The sequence below is a fragment of the Cebus imitator genome, unplaced genomic scaffold (genome assembly GCF_001604975.1).
Source record: "Cebus imitator isolate Cc_AM_T3 unplaced genomic scaffold, Cebus_imitator-1.0 Scaffold187, whole genome shotgun sequence".
NCBI classification, from domain to species: domain Eukaryota; kingdom Metazoa; phylum Chordata; class Mammalia; order Primates; family Cebidae; genus Cebus; species Cebus imitator.
In genome coordinates, this window is record NW_016107502.1 from 873,320 (window position 1) to 897,294 (window position 23,975).

At 49.5% G+C, this 23,975-nt stretch overlaps 1 protein-coding gene across 3 annotated transcripts in view; it reads right to left on the minus strand.

Annotated features, from left to right (window-relative positions):
• Nucleotides 1–1,688: 1,688 nt before the first annotated feature.
• The window catches only part of CRACR2A (calcium release activated channel regulator 2A), a 138,830-nt gene continuing 116,543 nt past the window's right edge, over nucleotides 1,689–23,975 (minus strand). For all 3 annotated transcript variants that reach the window (XM_017546061.2, XM_017546065.2, XM_017546063.2), the window contains exons 14-19: nucleotides 21,885–22,017; nucleotides 15,975–16,056; nucleotides 15,784–15,898; nucleotides 8,010–8,111; nucleotides 5,726–5,802; nucleotides 1,689–4,241 (exon numbers count right to left, since the gene is read on the minus strand). In XM_017546061.2, the coding sequence (XP_017401550.1) occupies nucleotides 4,157–4,241; nucleotides 5,726–5,802; nucleotides 8,010–8,111; nucleotides 15,784–15,898; nucleotides 15,975–16,056; nucleotides 21,885–22,017 (594 nt within the window). In that variant the 3' untranslated portion in view covers nucleotides 1,689–4,156. The remainder of the gene's footprint in view (nucleotides 4,242–5,725; nucleotides 5,803–8,009; nucleotides 8,112–15,783; nucleotides 15,899–15,974; nucleotides 16,057–21,884; nucleotides 22,018–23,975) is intronic.

The following is a 23,975-nucleotide window of genomic DNA, read 5'->3' on the forward strand; positions in this document are numbered from 1 at the left end:
AAAAACATAATCCAACTGTATGCTGTCTCCAAGAGACTCACTTTAGATTGAAATGTACAACTAGATTGAAATTAAAAGGGTGTAAAATATATACAATGCAAACAGCAATAAAAAGAGAGCTGAAGTGGCTATACTAATATCAGACAAAATCAACTTTGAGACAAAAATTGTTACCAAAGACAAAGAAAGTCACTTTATAATGATAAAGTGGCAATCCATCTGGAGGAAATCACAATTAGAAATATATTTGAACCTAGCAATAAAGCCCCAAAATACATGAAGCAAACTGAAATCTTTGAGAGTAGAGAAGGCAGCTTTGTCCTAAATATTTAATTCCCATAACCCATTATAGTGGTTAGTGTCCTATCACTAGGGACTCATTCCTTTGGGTCAAAGTTTTGCCTCCCTTACAGTTCTTTATTAAACTATACATATGGCCCTGGAAGCCACCAATCGCATTGTAATTCCATTTAGCTGAAGTTGGTTTAAGTGCCGTTGGAGAAGTTACTACTAGTGACAGAGACAAACGGTTGTGCCATTTTTGATAGAGTATATAGGTAAGGCCTGGCCTGGGCCTGGAGGAAAGCAGGGAGAAGGAACATCTCAGAGAGCGTAGAAGTATTAAGAATAGAGAAAGAGTATCAGATGAGGAGCAGGGAGACAGCTAAGGTATCATAGGGGAACAAAAAAGGTCCCACAGGGAGTGTGGAGTGAAGCAAATGCTAGACAAGAAGCAAAGCAACTGGCGCATTGGTTTGGTGATGAGGTTCTTGATTTGGCAACTCAGGGCTGAGGGCAGCAGCAGAAGAAGCAAAAGGTGTAAGAACAGGGGAGCAGGCAAGAGCCAGGGATGGCAGTGAGCACCGGTCATTTGTAGGTAAACACCCAGGAGTTGTGACCAGGTCTGAGCTGCCATCTGAGTGGTTCCCAGAGCACCATAGAGAGGGAGGGAGGACTGGGTGCTGAAAGGCCGTGGGCACTGATAGACAAACCAGGAAGCTGGGAAACTCACAGGAACAAAGAACAGCAAGAGGCAAGCCAGATATGAGCTCAGAACTCGGGCAAATGGGTTGGGCAAACAGATGCCCAAAAGAGGTTATGTTTGTGAAAGTGCCCAGTTCCACGCAGATGCTTAGCAACTGTTAGCTGGTTCTAAATATAAAACTGAAGCAAGGCAAGTGGCCAGGACAGCAACTCAATGTTGACAACAAAAGCAGCCCCTACTTATTAACACCTCTTCTATTCTGGGCACTGTGCTAGGTACTTTACATACATTACCTCACCTAATACTAAAACGACCCTGTGAGGTAGACATTGAAAATTCCAATCTATAGATGAATGTGGATCCTGGCTAAGCGATTAGCTCAAGGCTACTACAAGGATGTGAATGGGACACAGCCAGAAGGTTTCTCTGGCAGCCTCTGGGGCAGAGTGACAGCCCAGGGTGGCTCTGATCAACATGGTGGCTTAAAAGGAATGGAAGGAGAGCTGAGAGCTGGGGACAAGGAACTTCTCAGAGTTCCTCTGGAATCCTAATCCTCCACTCTTTTTTTTTTTTTTTTTAGATAGAATCTCATTCTGTCCTTCAGGCTGGAGTGCAGTGGCAACATCATAGCTCACTATAATCTTGAACTCCTGGGTTCAAGCAATCCTCCTGGCCCAGCCTCCTGAGTAGCTAAAACTGCAAGCTCACGCCACCATGCTCTGCTAATATTCATTTTTTTTTTTTTTTGTAGTGGTAGGGTCTTGCCATGTTACTAAAGCTGGTGTCAAATTTCTGGTCTCAAATGATCCTCTGGCTCAGCTGGGATTACAGGTGTGAGCCACCACACTTGGCCTTCTCCCTCTTTTTAAAAGGGAGGTTGGAGAAGAGAGGAACAGAGGCCTGAAGACCGCCCTCCCTGCCACCTCACTTCTTTCTCTCTCCTTTGAAGAATCATGGGGATTTACTCCACATACTAGGAGGCCAGACCTTCCCTGCCCTAAACCTTGCATGCTCTGTTTCTAAATGGAAGAATGCAGCAGAAAGCCAGGGGCAAAGTATTAGGAATAAAGACATTTGTGGGCTTAGGGAACCCCAGGAATGGCCTGCTGGCCCCATAAATCCCAATAGCCATGTTTGCTTTTTGTCAAAAGCAGAAGAGTGAGTTTACTTTCTCCATGGCCACCGTGACCTTCTATCCTTCCTTTCCCTTTACACACTTGACACTGACACACACACACACACACACACACACACACACACATACACACACACACATTTTAGGGCCACCTCTGGGTGACCCCATGCATCCCCTCTCCCTGCCTCATCCTATTAATGGGACCACCACCACTGCCCTTCCTCAGGGGAAGGGAGTTTCCTATGAATTCTCTAACCTTGGACTGAGGTCCAGGGCCAGCCTATAATGGAAAATAAATATGTCATCTTGTGCATCTGAGCAAGAAGAGCTCAAAACATCAAATAGCCCATCCCCTCATTTTACTGCTGTCGGGGGAGCCCAGGGAGGGAGCGGGCTTGCTTAGGATCAAGAAGCACCTCTGGTACGCCGTCGTCATTTTAGTTCAGCACCCTCCATGGGCTCTCTGGTTCCTACGAGTGCTCAATGAAAGAGAGGAGTCTGCAAAAAAGAGGTAGGTACTTGCCCAGGGGGCCTCTGACTATTTTGGGAGTCTGGGAGGAGGCTATCGGAATGCCTTGGGAACTCTGGCCAGTGGTCTTTCTCCCCTCCGTGTGGCTATGTGGGGTTGTCTTCAACTGCCTTGTTGGAAGCCTGTGGACACTTTCTGCCCCTCTTCCTCTCTGTGTGCCCTGCTTGGGTGTGAACCACCCACTTTCCTGTAGGGGCCTGGGTCTGAAGGCCCAGTGATTGGCAGTGATCTTTGTAATAACTTTCATTCAACTTCCCACTCAGGGCAAGAGTGCGGTGACGGCTGGCTAGTGATGCCGGAGCTGGCTGGGAACTCACCACCACCCAGCTGCAGGAGTCCCACGGGGCCCAGATCACTCCCCCAGTGCAAGGGCCCTGTGCTGCTGCAGTCGGGGGTGCTACATTCTGCTCACTTCTCAAACACCGGCAAATGTCAACATCACAGCCACACTGAAAAAAATACAGTGTTCCAGAATAAAGTACAAGAAAATAAAATGAAGTCAGTAACTACGGCCCTTGTGCTGGGCCCCACTGCCTGCTTGTCAGTCTACCCTGTTAATCATCATGTACGATTTTTCAAAGAGCTATTTTGAGAAACATTTAGAAAATGGCTTTTATATAGCTATATATACCTCATTTATACCTTCCAGAAATGGTCGCTCTGTTTAGCAGCAGATAGCTTTTTTCCACTAGTTTTCTTTTCATTTCTCAAAGTTAAGTAGGAAGTCAGCCCACTCCCTAACCCCAGGCATCCCTTCTCACCCACAGACCACCCTGGAGTCAGGGTTGTGGGTGGGGGGTGAGGAGGAAAGGCTGTAGGTTCTCCATAAGGCACTGTTCCAGAAAACCCAAGGGGGCAGAGGCAGTGGACATGGTGCTGAGAGGGAAGGCTCAAAGCTTGGCATTACGGAAAGAGCGGAGCCCCCAGGTCAGGGGTAGAATAGAATGTGGCTGCCCTGGTTTGCTGCAGTCAACAACAACTCAGGTATCTCCAGATCCACACAGCACATGTAAGAGTATCCCTTTGGCCTCCGGAGGACAGGGGCCAAGCAAGATTAACTACCCTGGCGGCACCTGAGTGCTGTACCTTTGGCCTGCAGGAAGCCGCAAGTCAGGACCTACATGGTTGTCATGGCAACAGCAGTGCTGAGGCTCCTAAGGGCGAGGGAAGGAGAAGGGGGGTGGAGAAGGCACATGGTGGTTTTTCTGGAAAAGCCCATCTGTTTCTTTCCCCCCAGGAAACTAAGTCAGGGAAACACAACAACAACAACAACAAAGGGATGGGCATCTGGGGTCTAGAAACAGAAAGGAGAGAAAAGACTCCGAGATGCTCCAAGAGCAGCTCTCCTGATGGGATGTGCTTCCCTTCCTTTTGGGGGAGGCGAGTGACTGACAAAGAAAAGGACTGGGCGGACCCTGGTGGGTGGCAACTGTGCAGGAGCCATGTGCAGGATCAGGGCAGGCTCTGTGACCTCAGGCTTGCTGGGGGCAGTCCTGGTAGGGCCCTATCAGCCACAGCAGGATTTCTGCTTAGCGGGTCGGCCGACCTGAATGGTGTCCTCTCTCACTGTGTCTTCTTGCTCCTTGAGGAACCTGGGAGAGGGAAAGAGATGGTGTCAGTGATGGAGAAGGTGACAGGCCCAGGGGCTGGCCACCTGGACCAGCCACCCTCAGGTTACAGGCCATCTGGGCCAGATGGAGAGAGCCCACCCTCACCTCGGCATTAGAGAGAGTACTGAACATCTCACCCTGGACAGTACAGGTGCACAATTGTAATTGCAAACCCAGAGAGTTTAGTCGGCATGGATCCTTCAAGACACCTCCTCCAGGACGCCCCTCGTGATCCTCTAGGTGAGCCTAAGAGCCCCTGACAACATCTGACTCTTCTTCTGTCATGACCCCATCACCCAGTGTCACAATGCATGGCTTCCTTGGCTGTCTCCCTCAGCAGAAAATGAGTTGCTTGGGACCAAGACTTATTTTTTATCTCTGTGCCTCTGCAGCCTATCACAGTAACCAACACACAGGAGAGGCTCCAAAATATACTGATGGTTTGTGACCTCTGCAGAGGGGCTATGCCATGTGGCCACCGCTCCAGATTAAATGTAGTAGGTGACGGATTAAAAATAATGGTAAACACCTTGTCTCTGCTTTATACTTTCAAAATGCTTTTGCGTTACGCATCTCCTTTGATTCTCTCAACAACCTATGAGTGGGCAGGGAAGGAAGGTGTGATTGATGTTTCTACCTTCCTGACAAAGCTCAGAGAGGCAGGAACTTGCCCAGGGAGTCAGGGGCAGAGAAAAGCCTCGAATTTTCCCTTATGATACTCCATAACCCCATAACCTCGCCAATGCACAGAGGATTTGTTCTGGGCTCTTAATTATTCAAAGAAAAAGTCGTTTAAATGCCCCCAGAATGAGTGCTGAGCACAAAATGGGCTCTGTTAAGTATTTGTTGGATGGATGAATGAATGAATGCTTATGTATTGAAAATGAGTCCCAGCGTGGTTTTGTTGTTGAAATGTTTGGTGTAGGCAGGGCCTTAAGGAACCAGTCTTTTCATGCTCTCAGTCCTTTTAGCACTATTATCTTGGTTACCTCCTGTTGGCTCCCCATCACAGCCCCTCTTCTCTCTGGCTTCCACACCCACTCCCTTCCCCCACACCCAGGAACTCATATTATAACCCATTCTTGCCCCCAGCTGGCTTCCAACTAGTCCCTGCTAAGATATCAGCCAGTGCTGAGGGGCCCCTCATCTGACCTTTCCCAGAAGGATTTGCATTTGAAAAGAGCATCCCTGGGAAAAGACAGCTTTAAGACTAAGAAGAAGACTGCAATGGGGGTGACAGGCAGGGATGCTTTCTTTCCCAACATCATTGTTTCAGAGAGCTGCTCCTGACGCTGCAATCTCACACAAAGGCCTAGGACCCCGTTGCTTATACTCAGGGGGCTCCAGCCAATAGGGAGGAAGCGGGGTCCCAGGCACGGCCTGGGCAGAGGGAAATAAGGTGCCTCCCTGAAGGCAGACACAGCTGGACGCAGCAGTTACCGTACCTGGGGAGCACGTGTCTTTACCTGGCTAGATGGAACAGGGACTCTTTGGTATTGTGACCAGAGTAGGCGCTGCATTCATAGAAGATCAGATTGTTCTCCTAGAATCATAAAACAGAGTGAATGCAAGAGTATTGGAGTGAGAGGGCACCGTGTGGGTGGTGGGAGGGCCCCTTGTGCATGTTCCTACAGCCTTCGCTTCCTCTCGCAGGCCCCCTGATCTCCTCAGAGTCCTTCCTCACTCTGTACACGGCTGATTTCTGTCTCCACAGGCTCCCTGACTAATGCAAGTTCTGAAACCATCTCCCAGGTGAGCTGTAACAAGTGTAAAACCACGAAACCGTTCGCTGCCTTAGTGCTTCTTTATACTTTCCCAAATGACTCTCAAGTGCATACATGCTCATTCCAGGTCACACCAGCCCTGTGATTCAGGCAAAGACACAAAGGCCAGGGCAGGCAGTATTCTTCCCCCTTGACAGGCAGGTAAACTGCAGCGAGAGAGGGCACTTGGCTGACTTGTTCAGTCCCACACTGAGTTAATGGCAGAGCTCCTTACAGCATGCTTTCCCCAGGACAGTGGCATTCCATAGGCATTGGGGACAGGTGTCATGAGGCACTCCAGTAGGAATTCTCTTTCACAGCAGTTAATTAATACCCTAGCTGCCCTGGCTGTGAGCACTGATGGACCAGACTGGCCATCAGCTCATTAGAATGAGGTTGTACTGCCTGCATGGTGGGGGTGCCCTTGGCTAAGGCTCATCATATTCCATGGATGATTCCCATTAGTAGATTACTGGCTTCATTACGACAATGCTGATGGCACGGGGCCCTGGCTTTTAGATGGCCCCTTCTTAGAGGCTGATGCCCTGAGGGGATTCAGGCCAGTTGGGTGAGGACGGTTCTGTGGCTGCAGCTCAGGAGGCACTGCCACGCTGCCAGTGCAGCTTTCCCCACCTCCACCCACAGACCAGCTCCACCTTCTGCCCTCCTCATCTAGCCCCGTGGGCTCCATCTCTCCCTGTCTGCATTTCTCTCAGATCTGCAATCTCTTGGGTCATTCTGTCAAAGAGGAAAGGCTCCATGGGGTGGGAATAGTGGGGAGAGAAGGGCACAGGACTTAGAACTGGAAGACGTGATTTGCCTTCCTGCTTTGAGTTCTGACCCCACCTCGGATGAGCTGTGATAATATAAATGTATCACTTAACTCCTGAGTCTCAATTTTTTTCCATTGACCAAAAAAAAAAGAAAAAAGGAAGAAAAGAAAATGGATAGAATCTTTGGGTCCAGGTATATTTTGAAATCCAGAAGTTTTTGAATCTTAGAAAGGTAATACATGTATGTACCATATAGTATATAATACCCTCAGTGGATTTCAGACAGCACTCTATAATCAAACATTTTAATATTTTTTCAGTGAGATTTTGGACATTCACTAAAAGTGACCATGAATAGCCTCATGTTATTTCTGGTCAGATTTTTCTGCCAGATAAAATGCGAAAAACCCTTTCTGTTTTCAGAGCTTTGTGGATTTTGGAATTGTGGCCATGTAAGTGTCTGGTGACCCTCCACATAGATACCTTTCAGGCCCTTCTCCTCCTTTTTCCTTGAGCCTTACCATCTGTGCTCATTCTCCCAGGCTCTGAACTCACGAAACCTTGTTTAGAGCAAGCATGTGAAGAATTACAGAATCATGCAGCTGGTAAGCACCCCATCCTCCCAGACACACAGTTCCATGAAAACCAAACCCTGAGGCAATAAAAGAAGCCAGGGAACTACGCTTTGTTGCCTGATTTCCATTAAGCCCCATTGATTCCATTTTTGGGCAAGAGGGCCCATGCTTATTTTAATGGTAGGTTTTCCAGTGTGTCTCCTGAGTGTATCTTGAGTTCACAGCTTTGAGGCTCAATCCTGATAGAAAGGATGAACTCTAACCAGTGGTCTGTAGAAGAACATACTGCTTTGCAGAGAGTGAGTTTTTAATCCCTGGGGTGATCAGGTGGAAACGCAGATTGGAGCAGGATGGAAATAAGTCAACTATTGCTATCTTAGAATTTATAATTCTGAGTTACAAGGAAAGGACTTTAGGATAATTCCCCATACCCTAGTGGTCCCTAACTAACTCCATCTTGCAATCTGTGGCTTTCTATGCAAAGTTCTACATTTCCATGATGCCAGGACACCCATCTTTTCCAGTTGCCTCCTTCCCATGGCACTTCCAGAGGAAGTCCCCACCAAGGCTGTTGGGTACTTGCCCAAGTTCCCTCAGGGTCACACTCTGTCCAGAGAGATGGAAATGCTTGCTCTTTACCTTGGCAAGCTGCTCTCCAAGGCCCCGGGGAACTTCCCGCTCCTGCTCATTGTCAAGCTTATTACCCAGCAGAAGAACAGGAACCTGGTCTCCCACAGCTTCCTGCAGAACAGAAAATGTTTTCAATTGAGAGGGGTGTCATAGGATTTGCCCAGAGGGCAGGCTGACAACGCTGACTGGACAAATGCAACCTGGCTGGAGAATCCCCGGCCGCCACAACAGGCCAGGCCGTAACAGAGTCATCTGGAAAGCAGAAAATAGTCACCTTCTCCAAGAGCCCCAGCTTATCACGCTTCTGCAAAGTGCATGAGGCCTGCCTGCAGTGTCTCCCAGTCCCTGTGTGTGCAATGACCACGCCCCCTTTAAGACACTCCTCGGATCTTAGACGGAACAGCAGGATCCCAAGATGTGCTGGATGGTGGGACAGTTGATGCCAATGGACCGCATGGCCCCTTCCAGGGCTTACAGAGCCCTAAGGCATTCCTAAGTGACCAGGCTTAGTGCAGTGGACGAAGACCATGAATGCCCCCCCATTCGGAGTTGCTCTGGAGGCTGCTTTGATTAGAAGCGGCATCACCAGAGGGTTCATGATAGCACATACGCTTCTGAGGGTTGGATCCAAATCTGCCTCATGGTCTTGTGCCCACAGGGCTCCATAAATGACTGCCTTCTGCCTCGTTGGAGGTGGGTACCACAGACCCCCATCACCTGGTGCTTGGGTTCTGAAGGAAGCCTTGTATAAGGAGGAATGCTGTGGCCATAGCAGCTGCACTGCTTGGACCAGGTATCACACTGTTTACTCCCCCAATGGCTGTGGCTTACCAGCCAGGGGCCTGCTTCCTGGGTCTCCGCCCCCTCCTTGGTGAAACAGGCACTGCATGTGTCTCTCCTGAGGGTGCCCAAAGGGCCCAGGACCACCGACTGCCATTCAGTGAGTAAATGTGGTAATGCACACATTGAGGGAGGTTGTTATTTTTACTTAAATCTTTAATTAGGGGCTTTTAATCATAATTGAGTAACAAATAGTTATTCACTGTAGCTAAAAGTTTTACTAAATAGAGGGACCTGTGGGATAACAGAAGCTAATAAGCAGTTACAGTTTTGCCAATACTTTAGCTGTTTTACCTGAGCATTTCAAATAAATGCCAAAGCCCATCTTACAGGTATACCGATTTTAAGTTTAAATGCTATTATGTTTGAAATTAAGTCTCAATGTTACCTTAATCTGTGCATTTGTTTTTACTGCAGTTCAATCAGGGGAAAAATTCTTATTTACCAAGTGAGAAAGTTAAGGTTCTGAGAACCCGGAAGAACATTCAACACCATAAGCACTGAATTAGGAGAGCTCTTTAGTATGTGGGTCTTCACTTCTCTAACCTTTTCCTCCAGATTCTTATCTCCAATCGAGTCTCTGCTACTTAGCGTCTTATTAACCGGAACTCTCTAAACGTGATATCTGTTGGTGAGATGATAATATGTGTTTGCAATGATGACTCAAAGGCACTACAAGATCTTACAGTGTCTTCTGACCCATCAAAAATAGATTAAATTCCGGACATCTGCAGTTGATGTGCTAAGTGGATTGTACATATTCCAACTCCTTGAAAGTGAGAAAGCCACTCACGGCATATATGGAATCCTGTGGCCCCTATTAGCCGGAGTGTTGGCTGATGGGAACACCCCCCTCTTCTGACCGTGCTGTGCCACAGGATACTTGCTGGAAGAGCTTCTCACGGAAAGGGAAGAAAAGAGGAGGAAGCAGGGAAATGGGCCAAGCAGCTTGCTGTTGAAAGCACATGGGAGAGAGATATTTGTAGATTTATGTGTGAGGAATGACTAAGGCTTGTGGGGTTTCTTGACATGGAAACTCTGAAAATATGAGCATCAGACTTGAAATCCCAGGGCAGAATTCTACCCCAGGTTTTGTTATTATTTGGAATGGATGATGCCTTCCATTTCCTTGCTTGCAGAGGGCATGATGGATGCTGAATGACCAAACAGGATGAGGGAGGGAATGGGTCATGAGCCCAACATCTGGGCCCTGTGCACCATAAGCAGCAATGGTGCCTCTTGCCTCCTGGGAAAAGAAAGGGCAATTTCTGGATATAAAAATAAAGGAGCTTAGAAGGAGCAGAACAAAAATTTAAAAAGCAAAGCACCCAGCAGGACCTGTGGTTTCTGTTCTTTGTATTGTTCCTCTCTTACACAGTCATGCTGGATAACTCGCCTCCTCCAGGGACCCTGGCCTGCCACCGATAAAGGAGAATTAGACTCATTTCCAAATATTTGGCAGAAATAAATAAGAACGCCCGTAAGACCAGGGAGTGTGCTGACTATCACAGTCAGTCAATCGCCGTCACCCTGGCCCAAGGCCATCAGTCTCTGCTGCAGGGGCAGCGAGAGGAGTGGGTGTTGGGCTGGGCATCTCATGGTGCTCTCTCACTTTGACCCCAAAAAATCTTGAACTATCTGTTTAAACTTTATTCCTTTCTCATCATACCTAACTAGGTTTTCTGCACAAGATGTTCAAAATTACCTCCTAGATGAAGCAACACCTGCTTCAAGCCTCTGGGGCTTTGGTGAACAAGTCTCAGGTCTACTCAAACTCCGCTGTTGAGACTGTGAGAGATGCTGGTAAAAATGCCATTGGCGTGACAGGTTGGAGTGAAGTCATCTCAGCTCCTTCGTCAGGAGGAGACGTGGGTTCTGCCCTAGCTCTGCACCATCTCTCCATGTGACTCATCTGAGTCTCTCCTCTTTTCTCTGTTTTGTTCTAAAGTCAGGTTCTGTTCTATGACCCTCAAACGGAGAGCCCTCCCTCCACCTTCAGTCATTCCAGCTGTCTTTCTGTGAACTTGATCTCATTGGAAGACAGACTTGCTGAAATGCATAAGATCACCCATCTCTGACTTGAAATAACAAGAGCTGTCGACTTGGAGCAGTGGACTGGCATTCAGCTCAGAATGTGCAGCTGCTGGGTTTAGTTGATTGTCGTCTGTGTGCGTGTGTGTGTGTGTGTGTGTGTGTGTGTGTATGTTTTAATATCTATTTGCTAGGAGGCATGAAAAAGCACTTAGCTGGGATAGTGCTGCTATTTCTCTGGAGCCAGAACAAAAAATTTCTCAGCACATTAAAGCATGCAGTTATGCTAAGAAAAAAATGACTGCAAAATTATATCTTAGGGGTTTCCATATTTATCCATCCCCTGGACTATGAGTCAAAACAAGATTTATTTGTGTAGTTCGTTTTAAACTGCCAGCACTTCAAGCTCAACTTGGAACGTGGAGAAAAAAAAATCAAACTGCTATTTTTTGCACATGCTGTACATTGTCACCAATGACAAAGATCACAGAATGAGGTTTAGCTAGCAGCCCAGGAAGGGATAGGGAAGTGAGACAGGACCCCGAGAGATAAGCAAGAAAGTCTGGACAGTAAATGAACACCTGCTTTCCAGGATCAGATTTCAGCCATGGCTCACAGGACAAGCGAGAAGCAGTGCAGTGTGGCAAAGCCCTCCCGTCTAGATCAGGGGGTACTGCTGACAAGTGTGGGTGCCTCTGGGAAAGTCACTTCCTCTTTTTGGATCACCATTTTCTTACTTATAAAACAAGAGGTTGCATTAATCTCCATGTTTTTCTCCAGCTCAGAAACACTGGTCTATTCAGCTTAACTTTGCCAATTCTATTTCACTTCCTTGACTTATACGCCTAGCAATTTAGTGCTATCAGAATGGCAAGAGGCTCTAAACGAGAAGCTCAGCATCCCACAACTGCATACACTGGGGGCCAGCAATCTGCCTCTGGGGGAAATACCAGCCCAAACAGGCGTGCACAGGCTGGCGTTCTAAATCCTATCGTCTCTACCAGACACAGGCCCCCCAGAGTCTTCTGATGTTCAGTGTGTCCAATGGTCACAGATGGGACCTCAGCGCCTGACTAGTTACTTTTCCAGGTTGGACTGGTTAAACCAATTCTACCAGCTGAGAAAAGAAGCTGGGAGTGGACTGGAAGTGCTGAGTTGGCCGAAAGGCTCCTTGTGTTGACTTCCCATAAGGCACTCAGGAGAACTGGCAGAGTATGTCCTGGCCCTGCGTGGGTCTCTTCTACAGAAGGCCTGCAGGCAGGGTGAAGTTGCCTAGGCTGGGTGAAATAGGAGCACAAGGGCAATGGCATAGCCTCCCGCCTCATCGAGCAGGGCTGGTGCTCTCTTGCACTAAAGGATTTTGGTTCCATCTTGGCTGGAAGGGCCCTCCAGGGTCTTCTCATCCACACACATTCCTGCTCTGTCTTGACCTCCCAGAGAGAGAGTCAAATGCCGTCAAACACTGCAGAATTTGGGGTCCAGGAGGGAGCATTTGGTCTGCTCCCTCGTTGAATGATTGGCCAAAGTTTCATGGCCAGGAAGTGACCAAGATGGGATAGTAAAAACCTCCTTTCAGGAGCTCCACTACCTCCCCCGAGCATCTGCTCCCACCCCACACAGCCTCTTCCAAGAGTAAGTCTTCCCCATGCAGGCACGTACAGCAACCGAAGCCCTTTTTTCTTGCATGCTTTTCAGGTGGAGGGAGGAAGGGGGATTGTGAACAGCTGGCCACCATTCACTTACTAATAAGGCTTCAGAACCCTGAAGACTGTTATTAAAGCACCCCCTCCACCCTCCCTTCTCCAGGCGAGGGAGTTGGTAAAGTGCTTGGAGCTCTTTGGAAAAATAAGGTGTTCCACAGATATAAGGCACTTATTATTTTCAGTTCCCCTCAGATCAAATTAGGTGTCAAGTTTTAATCTATCACCTGACACCTCTGATTGCTGGTTGCCAAGGCAGAATGACTTAGCTTTTCAAGAATCTAGAGAATAATTGCATTTATGATACCACTGTTCCGCACCTTCAACACATGCTCTACCATTTCACACAGCCTCCTGCACTCACTCCTGAAACTCTGTGCTGCTGCACTGAACCCGTTTCCCGGTCTGTCATCCTGAGTCCCCGAGCACCTAGTGTGTGGTGGACATGCCATAGATGCTTAGAAAGCTCTTGGCGAGGGGTCACAGATGTCTTTGAAAGTGATTCAGGGCTTTGCTACTCCAAGTTCATCCCTGGACCACCAGCATCGGCCTCACCTGAGAACTTGCTAGAAATGCAGAATCTCAGACCCCAGCTCAGATTTGCTGAAGCAGAAGCTGCATTTTAAGGAGGTCCCCAAGAGAGTCCTATATGTGTTAGGGTTCAAGGAGCACTTGTTTAGGCTGGGAACAGCAGTGGCTGAGAATCAAAATTCCCTGGGGAGCCGTTAGGATTTTTTTCTTTTCTTTTGCAGTCCCTGAATCGCTCTGGGAGAGAAGGCCCTGGCCTCTGTTCCCTTTAAAACCTCCGCAGGTGATCCCGATGTTCATCTAGGTTTAGAATCATCACTTACAGCTTAAATGCATCTTTGACTAATATCTAAAAAAAGGAAAACCTCAAGCTACAAATCATATGGAAAAACCCCATTTACACATAAGCGATGCTAATTTCACCATGTATAGATTTGCCCTTTCAGCCGGGCTTCCCAAGCCTACAGACACACCCAGACTTCCATGGGTCTCTTAGCAGCCACATGCCACTGACGCACTTCAGCCCTGTCCCACAAAGCAACGTTTCTGGAGGATGACTAAACTCATGCTTCAAGCTGTGATGATGGCCTTCTGAGATTTCTTCACCTCCACCACCAAACTGTTCCATCTCTCCTTCTAGATCCCAGGCTCTGTGCAAAACAGGCGCCTTGGAAACGACACCCCCTAATGACAGCAGAGAGCACAGTCCCACGAATTTGTCACCATCCACTCCCATTAATCCCAGACCCCCTGAAGGCTTAGCCCTAGCATACACCAAAATTTAGATATTGGGGTACACCTAAAAATGTCTGTGAAAAGGACACGTGATCTTGGAGAAGATAGGGCTTCCCTTTCTTCACTTTTGAATGAGATGGCTTATACTAGATGGGTGATTTTCAAAGGGAAATCCTTTTGTGTAACAGAATTGAACCTAACCTTCAATATGCTGAAAAAGGCAGGGCAGCTCTGATGGAGATGGAGGATGAGGGACCCAGATCCATGACCACTAAATCTTCCCCTGCCGCTCCCCAGTCTCTGCGGAATGTCAGTCTGATTCCAGGGCTCCAAGGAGGAAAACCTGGAAACCCCTGGATTGGGTAATCCCTAACATCTCTCCTGGTGCTTCACTTCAATAAGGAAGATAAATCTGCTGGTACTGCCAACAGCACAACAAAAAAAGTAAAAAAAGAAGAGAAAAATCATGTCATAAATCCCAAAGTTTAGAAAGAAGTTACTGTCAGATTCACCCATACCGTTTGCTTCCATTATTAGTTTGGTGTATGGGCAATCCACTAGCTACGTTTCAAAACTTGCATTTTTCTCATTTGTAAGCATGTTAGGCACAGCAATTTTGAGAAATAATAGGTATTAGGCAAATTCTTGAGAAACCCTTGAATCTGGCTTCCATTCTGTTCCTTATTTTTCTCAGTAATCAGAGGGATGCAGATTAACAACAGAGAGAGAGGTGACCCAGACAGGGAGAACCACAGAGAAACAGATTTGGGTGGAAGAGATCGCAGATCTTAGGGCAAAAAGGGATGAAGAAATTGACAACTCCAAGATTCTCCTTCATAGCAATATGGTATCCATTCATTCATCCAGTAGTTATTGGCCTCATGCAAAGCACCCAGGTTATAGCAACAAAGATGCAGCTCCTGTTCTCAGGCAGCACGGAGTCCAGTGGGAAACACAGGCCAGTAAAAAAGCAATCTGTAGCAGTGTGATAAGTATGTGATGGGAGCATGCAAGGTTTTCTGGGCCTGGAGCAGAGAGCTGAGCATAAGCTTCATGAGGGGAGGAGCTTTGTCTCTTTTATTCACTGCTAGGATTTCCAGGCCCTAGAATAGTGCCTGCCGGTGTTTAGAACAAATAAATGAACAAATGCTGAACCCAGCTGGTAGGAGAGGTAGGCCATCCTACTTGATTGTTCTGTGAAGGAATCAGCTGAAGCCTGGTAAAAAGCAATTCATGGCTTGTCCACACTGGCATTGGCCTTGAGAAGCCCGCACTGGAGTGGTGGAAAAACTTAAAAAAAAAAAAAATGCATGTATGAAGCAACACATTGCATGTAGGAATCATAAAAGTAGAGTCTTCCAGATAATTCAGAATGCAAAGATAACATGGTTGCTCTTGGGCCCTGCCCAGACCTTTGATTTTGAGGTGAGCCTGGAGCCCTTACACTCTGGATCAACCTCCCCTCATGCGAAGGGCTGTGACATTGCACGGTGTGGCTGTCGGGCAGGGCACAGCTGGGTCTACTGGAACTGGAAAGACCCAGGGGGTGGGGAGAGGTGCTGGTGAGAATGAGGGAAGAATCTGGTTGTGACTCAAACACTGATTTTCCAGGACTCTTCCTTGACACCTCACTGGGTCCCCTTCCCCAATCCAGTCCCACTCACTCATGGCCCAGCGATGACACAGCTGCTGGCATAATCTGGATTTTCTGTGTCCCTCTCTCCATGAAGGCAGGGACTGTGTCTGTCTTGCTCACTTCTGGGTCCCCAGTAACTAGCACAGTACCAGGAACTCAGATGAACAGAGGAACAGATGCCTGAATCAGTTTGTTCCTGGGGAAGGCAAGTTCCGATTCAGATTTTGAAAGTGCAGAGGCCCAGGTGGGAGATGGACAGAGAAGAAAAGAGAACAATCAAGCCTAAGGGCTCCTAGGAAGCTTGCCAGCTCACCTCCACGCTGCTCAGCCACCGCCGGACCGACAGGAATGACTGCTTGGCTGTGAGATCGTACATAACGATGACAGCATCGGCCTTTCTGAAGAACTGCTGGGTGATGCACCGGTACCTGCCGCAGAAGGGTCAGGGGTCAGGCATGCATGGCCTTCCCTCTAGAGCCGAGAACTTCAGGCACAGCTCCTCACCTCTCCTGCCCAGCCGTGTCCCACAGCTGCAGGGCCACCTGAGAGTCATCCACATTCACCGTCTTCACACGGTAATCAATGCCTGCAGGGCGAAACGGGGCTGTCAGGACTGCCCTGGGCCAGGGGCACCTCAGTTCCAAATCAAAACACGATGCTTCCAATGTCTGAAATTGTGTCAGGCCCAGGGTGACAATCCTCCCTCTGCAGCTCGTTGGGGGCCAAATGAAGAAAAGAACAGAGCACTGGACAGGGAGGCAGGGGACCTGAGCTCTTGTCCTGTCTCTGCCACTTATTAGCTGTGGAACCTTGATCAAATCACTTAACCACTCTGAACTGCAGGCTCTTAAACTGTAATATAAGCCATATGCTCTTCCTTTCTTTCCCTCCCTTCTTCTCTCTCCTTCTTTCCCTCCTTCTTTTCCTTCCTTCCTTCCTCCCTTCCTTCCTTTCTTCCTTTTCTTCCTTCTTTCCCCCTTCCTCTCTCCCTCTCCTCCCACTCTTTCTTTTTTTCTTTCTTTCTTTCCTTCTATCTTTCTTTCACCTAAAATCCTTTCTGAAGCCCCCTAGTAAAATTCAAATGTCCTAAGGGGATGGCCTCCATCAACCAATCCAAAGGTATATGGAGGAGGAGGAAGAAGAAGGAGGGGAGGAGGAACTGGAGCAGGAGGGTAGGAACTGGCAGGTAGAGGAAGGGACAGAACAGAAGGGATAAGAGAATAAATCACAGGCAACGTTCACCCTTGAGATGGGTTAGAGCTCCTAATCCCACCACTGGACAGTTCACAACCATCTCTCCAGGGGTGTGACCCCTACCTGGGGTCCTCAGCCCCAGAGAGAGGGGACAAGTTCAGTGAAGTGCATTCTGCACCCCACACAGCCCTCAGAGGGAAGGACCTCAACACAGGTGTTTTGATACAGGTATTCCCCACTCCTGCATCCTGTAAGAATGTTCGCAAAGGCATAAAGAGGTTGGAAAGTACATCCCCTCCCCACCGCCACTTAAGGTGCCACATCTTAGGACTTTAGGGCACCTTCTGTAACTTTCAGAGGGGCTCTGAGGTGCTTGCCCTGTAGGGCTCAGGAAGATGAACAGCATCGGCAGCTTTGGACAGAGGCAGAAGAGACCAAATAGGCAACAAAGAGGCAGTACATGGAAAAGGCCATCCCCCGCCACTGCCACTGGGCAAAGCCTAGTGCATTAAGGACCCACGAGTGAGCAGAGGTGGGAGGATCATCCACTTCCAGAATGTCAGGGGCAGCGGGGAGTCTAGAGGCCTCTGCTTCACAGATGAGGGCCAGAGAGGGGTGGAACTGTCTGGGCTGAGAAGGAGTGAGTTCTCCCATTAATAAATAGAATGCTTTCTCTTTCCAGTGTTTCTATGTGCCGCCTATCCACCTTCACAGAGTCCCCCTGTGACATCATGTGAGTTATCTGCACACACATGCACACACACACATATGTACTCATACCTACACGTTCACACACGCATCGTCGAGAGACGAAGCAGGAGTCACGTGCAGTCGTGCCTTGCCCAGGCTGGTCAGTAGCGAGGTGCGCTGTGATCCCAGCCCTGAGGCCCACTGTTCCTCCTGCAGCCAGACTCAGGGCACAGGATGCAGGCAGCTTAGCTTCACCTAGAAGGCCTAGGGTTAAGTGCTCCCAGCAAAATGGATTACAATGGCTGGCAGTTGAATCCAAGGGTGAGTTTTCTTCTTGGTCAGAAGTGGAGGGGCTTCCCCGGTCTGTGCTCTGGGAGACTGGTTTGGCTAGGGGGGATGCCTGCTTTCTGGTAACAACTCAGGGGAAAGCCATCCATGGTTATACAGCTTCAGGGCCAGATCTGAAACCAGCCAGTGTCCTCGAGGACAGAGCCCTCTGCCTGCTGGTAGGGCTTGCAGGTGGAAGGGCAGGGAGTTTCCTGGGGCAGCTGGGTCTTAGCTGCCCTCAGCTCCTGCTTCACCTTATGTGCTAGGTGCTTTGCTGGAGGGCGGGTGGCTGTCTCTTGCAGGGAGTGGGATGGGCAAAAGAATGTGCTAGAAAAATGTGTTCTGCGCTGTGGGGAGCTTGGTGAGACTCCCTGCTGGACACGCAATGTGTTTCTCTCTGCAGCCTCAGACAGGCAGGCCAAGGAAGCAGATAAACAGGCTCTCGGGGGCTGGGTGTGAAGGACGCAAGGAGAAGACAAGGCGGTGGGGATGAAGAGTCGGCGTGTGCAAACATGAAGCCGGAGAACACGAGTCCAACAGGATAAGCAACACAGAATAACTGGGGACCAGAGGGCCTGGATTAAACTGATTTTAAGATTACTACCAGTTCTGAAATCCCAGGAGTCAGGAGCCCTGTGTTGTATGTTCCTTTCTCAGCTCTGCCACTGAGCAGCAATGTGACCCTGATGCCACTGCTGCAGTTCATTTTGGGGATGGGGGTTCTCTCTCCTTTTCTGTAGATGGCAGTGAGATGGAGGTATGAAGGGGCTGAGTTGGATGTTCACGATCTTTAAGTTCAGCTGGGGTGTTCAACCATCACACCGAAGTGACCCTTGTTTGCAAATGAATAGCTTTCCGAAGATGGCTGAAGTCTGGAGCCTCCTGCCACCTTGAAGGGTGCTGTGGAGGTGGTGTGGGTTAGCGCTGGGATGATAGTTGCCAGGAGGGTGACCTTAACCTTTCTTGAGGGGTCAGGCCTGAGTGGTCATAAGGCAGGAGCGATGGGGGAGCAGTGGCAGCAAAGTGCTCGGGAGAAACACCCTAGGGGGGTGCTGCAGGGGTTTCTGGGTAGAGATGTGCAGTGGGACAGACACTGGACTGGTGCCAAGATAGGGTGAGGGCATTCTGCCAGAAACAGCTGCTGGAAGAAACACCCTGGGTTCTGGCCTGTGATTGAATGCAGGGGGGTTGTGAACCCATGGGGAGTGGTGGGAAGAACGCTGGACTCAGGAGTCCTGGGTTCCAGGGAGCGTTGGTTAACTCGAATGATCAGTCTGTTGTGGATCTCAGTTTTCTCACTTACAACAGGTCAGGATGTAATTAGACCATTCCCAGGGTTCCTTCCAGATCCAGCATTCTGCAAAAACCATCAGTGTTGTCTCCAGGATGCCTGCAGCGCCCAAGCACTTGCTCTCGAAGGAGCAGACTGGGCCTTAGGTGGGGCAGGCAGGGTGCCTCAGTCACCAGTTACACTGTAGCAACTTGCATTTCGCACAAGCCACGGGTCCAGTACAAAGAATGCTCTTGCGAGGGAGTGGGAGACCAGGAAGTTGGAGCACCCCTGGGAGGATGGAGGTGAGCTGGGAGAACAGCCAAAGCCCTTCCACTGTGCGTAGCTGCTGCCCTTGACGGGAGATTGGCCGGAGCCCTGTTCCGGGGTTGGACAGCTTTGGCCTGAGATGCTGTGACTCTGTGGCTGTTATATCTCTTTAAAGGGGGCAGCCTGCAGGTAGCTGGTGCGACATCTGCTTCCGGACATGTGTCCCAGAGCAGGGCCTGCAGTGTGGCAGGGAAACTAATTTGAGCTGCTGCTTGAGTATGTGTGGAGCAGCGTGGTGAAGGGCATCCTGATTTGGAACCTTTGATTTTTTTTCCCCTTCCTAAATTGTAGGGTGTTTCCATAATTGGCCTCCTGGGAAGTACAAATGAGTCTGATTTTCTATTTTTCAGAGTCTCCTATGTCAGGGGCACAAGTTGAAAATGTAAACGGATCCTGATTTTGCTGTCAGGAGAGGCAGGCCACATGCCCAATGCTCAGGGGATATGCCTCTGAGGCCTGAGGGCTGGGCACCGTCTCCCTGCCTCCCCGAGGCCTGTGCCAGAGCCGAGATTGTAGGGCCTCCCCCATGGAATGCCCTCAGGGAGGGCAAGCCGACCTCCTGGGCATTGCGTTTTGCGTTACCACTCTCAGCACGTTCCCAGCTGCTCCTCCCTCAGGGCCAGACAAGGCCAGGCTCTTCTGGGCTTCTGTGGCAGGCTCTGCCCATCAGGGTCCCAATTTTTGTCTTGGGATGCTCTCAATCTTTGGGTGGAGTAGAGCAGAAGGAAAGGGATGGGAAGACATTCCAGGTGTCATAACAGTGTAAGAAAAGGCCCAGCAGTGAGGTCGGAGCACCTGAAACACATAGGCGGAGACCCCTCTATGGGAGAAATGTTAGAAGGGCCAGTTTAGGATAAGAGAAAGAAAATGGAGTCTCCCAGGCAGGGCTCTGGGCCACTGAAAGTTGGTCTTGTAGAACCAGCTTGTCACACAGCTAAAGGTGGAAGACGGTTGAATCAGAGACCCAGGCTGGGAGGCAGTCTTAGGGTGCTGAGACGGTTTGAATTTGTATCCCTACCCAGGTCTCATGTTCAATTATAATCCCCAGCGTTGGAGGTGGGGCCTGGCGGGAGGCGATTGGATCATGGGAGTGGATCCTTCATGAATGGTTTAGCACCATCCCTTTGGCTGTCCTCATGACAGAGTTCTCATGAGATCTGGTTGTTTGAAAGTTTGTAGCACCTCCCCTGTCCTTTCTCCCTCCTGCTCTGGCCACATTAGACCTCCCTGCTTCCCCTTTACCTTCCGCCATGATTCTAAGTTTCCCGAGGCCTCCCCAGTCATGCTTCCTGTGCAGCCTGCAGAACCATGAGCCAATTAAACCGCTTTTCTTTATAAATTACACAGTCTCTGGTAGCAGTGCAAGAACAGATTAATACAGGTACCCAGTCGCAACCTCTCATTCTTCAAAGGGGAGAAAACTGAAGCCCTAAGAGACATCACATCCTCTTGAGGTCACACAGCTTGTCATTGGCAGGGCCCAGAGGAGGACTCAGGACTTCCGATGTCTCACTGAACCTCCACAGCCCCCACGCCTGCACCAACCTCTGCCCACCTCCAGAGGCAGAAAAGCATCCTCACCCCTCACGGGCTGCTAAGCACATACAACTCAATTGAGGGACACTGTTGGCATGGAACGGAAGGTAGTTGCAGGGGGAAGGTATCAGCACCAACCAACTGATGGGAATGTGAACAAGCCTCTGACTTCTCTGGACCACAGTTTCCTGATTTGTTGACTGGGCTGATAACAGTACCCCAGCGTTGCCGTGGAGATAGATGGAAAGGATGGCTATAAAAGTTTCTGGCAAATATTCGGGTCATACAAATATATTTTCAAGCACAGTTGACTTATCAGCTCAGTGAAATAGGCATGCAGTGTATTTGTTTTGTGTTGAGTGATTCAAGCTAAAAGGTCCCTATGCCCTTGGGTCTCACCACATATTCCAATACAACCTGCAACTGTGAGCGAAGGGATTAAAGGCCTCTGTTTAAGCAAAATATCACCCAGAGTGGGAATATATTAAGCCATGATCATCCATTAATAACCGAGCCTAATGAGCTTCCACATTTAAGTCCAGCTGTCACCCAGCAGGCCGGAGAAAGAGGACAGATACAATGTGATGGATAAAAGAAGACATCCAGGAGCAAGGCCAGGAAGTAGCAGGCCCTCGGGAAGACAGGGGGATGGGTGGTAGGATGTGGGGATCGGGAGGAGTCCCAGTCAGTTCGAGGGGAGCAGGAAGACCCAGGGCTCTGCTGACAGTGGGGAGGAGTGGTCAAAGGGAGGGCGTTCCCACTGAAGGGGTAAGGGGCCCTAAATCTACCTTTACCAAATGTAGTTCCATAAACCCAGAGCTGGACTTATGAGACACTCAGGGGTCCCATCGCACACAGGATGAGCTTAGCAGCTAGCGACGTGAGGGGAGGTGGCTTCATCTTGCCCCTCCCAGCCTCCGTTGAACAGAGCAGACACCAGCATCCCTACCAGCCAATCCCCACAGCCCCTCCCGTGGGCATTAGAGGCCCCCTGCCCCAGACCCCCTTCTCACAAACTTCCCTGCCCAGAGATGGGCCGAGGACCCACTGCAGGGCTGAGAACTCACCCACAGTGGCCGCCATGCCTGGGGAGAACCGGTCCTCACAGAACCTCTTCAGGAACGATGTCTTTCCCACCGCAGCATTGCCCACAAACACAATCTTGAAGAGCCGGTCAGGGGCAGAGGGAACGCTTTCCTCCTGTGGACAGTACACAGTCTGACCAACCGCAGGGCACAGTCTAGCCAGCCCCTGCCCCAGCCATCAGTGGCCCTTCACCCATCCCTGCAGTGGCCCTCAGGGGGTGCAGACCAGCCTCCAGACCCGCACCAGGGAGGCTGCCACAGCCTCAGAATGCAGTGAGCATAGTTGGTCTCGGGGCATGGAGGCTCTTTCCAGCATCCGCAGGAGAGAGGAGAAACAGCCTTCCATGCGACATTAGCTGGCCACCTCCTGTGGTCAGGGAGGCAGAGGCCGACCCTGGATTCCGGTGGGGTGGAGGAGGCAGCATGGTCACAGATAAGGATAGGCCTGTGCTCCAAGTGAGTGGATCTGAGAGGGGACTTCAAGGGGAGGCAGGAATTCTCTCTGTAGGGAAGGACAAGGTGGGGCTTTTGCAGGGAGGAGAGAAGGATGAAAGAAGGCTTATCCGCATCACAGGGGCAGAGGCGTCCCAGGTTGGGATAGGGGAGTTTCTTATTTCTGCCCTATCCTTGGGAGCCTGGACTAAATGAAGGACATTCTTGCCTCCCTGCAGATCACTCTCTGTCCATCTTATCAGCTCCCACCGAGGCACTGCCATCTTCCTTGGGTAACTGGGGCACGAGGGTCTCCACTCAGGAAGTTGGGAAATGCCAGGCGGCCGGGCAAAGCTTCCCAGTGTCAGCCAGTCACTGCTGCCCTGTCTCTTGGACCCAGCAGAAGGAAAGGGCTGGGACACGAAAGCCCAGAGGGGAATGAACTTGCTCTAGGACACAAAGCAAGTAGGAGGTAGAGTAAGGAGCCACCGTCCACCACAGTGTCCTTCGGAGGAATGATCATTCATTCCAGGGAGCTGCCGCTCAACCACAGGAATCTTGCCTTCAGGCCCTGCTCAGCGTTGCCTGGTCACAGGAGAAGGCTCTTTTGAATCTATTTAAAAGTGAATTTGGAGGAATTAGCTCCTCTCATTGAGCAAATGCTATAATGTAGTGGCAGTTGGATTAGCAGTACTTGAGTTTCAGATAAAAAGCCATTAACTGCCTTCTGAGGGAAATCAATTCCAGGCAATATTTAGGAGATTATTCAAAGTCGACTATAAAAATTTAAACTAAAAGTTAAGAAAAAAAGAAAAAAAAACCAACCTGCACTCAAAAACTATGCCCACTACCCCATATTCTTCATTCATGCAATGTACGAGGGCACCGACTCTCGGCTGGTCCCTGTACTTTTAATTGTTATTTGAGACTAAAACTCAGTGCATCAATCTAATACACCCAAGCACAGTACAGGGTAAGGAAGGTGAAACCCCAAATGGCAGGAAATGGTCCTGCTGGCAGAGGTGTGGCCCGATCCTTAACCCCGTGGCCCCTGCCCCTCCCCAGGCAGAGCACTTTTATTTTGCAGGCAAAAGCCCATAAACAAAACACACCAATGCTCAGCATCAGGCAGGACTCACCTCACAGGAGCAGTGAATTCTCAGGTCTGTTCATGCACTTACCTGCTGTCCCCTCTGGGGGACAGGCCACCTGCCACAGGGCAATGAGATGGCTGGATTGCAGGGAGGGGGCTGGAGGAGTACCTGGCTGGCGAGTCTTCTCATCCCCCCTCCCTTCATGCTTTTTAATTTAAAAAATAAGCCTTTAAGAAATAAACTATATGCTAATTTTTACAATTATGATATACATAAAAGTAGAGAGGAAATTAATTCTTCATAATCTACCCTACCACCCTGAAATGGTCACTATTCACACCTTTTTATTTATTTATTTATTTATTTTGAGATGGAGTTTCACTCTTGTTACCCAGGCTGGAGTGCAATGGTGCGATCTCGGCTCACCACAGCCTCCGCCTCCTGGGTTCAGGCAATTCTCCTGCCTCAGCCTCCTGAGTAGCTGGGATTACAGGCACGCGCCACCATGCCCAGCTAATGTTTTGTATTTTTAGTAGAGACGGGGTTT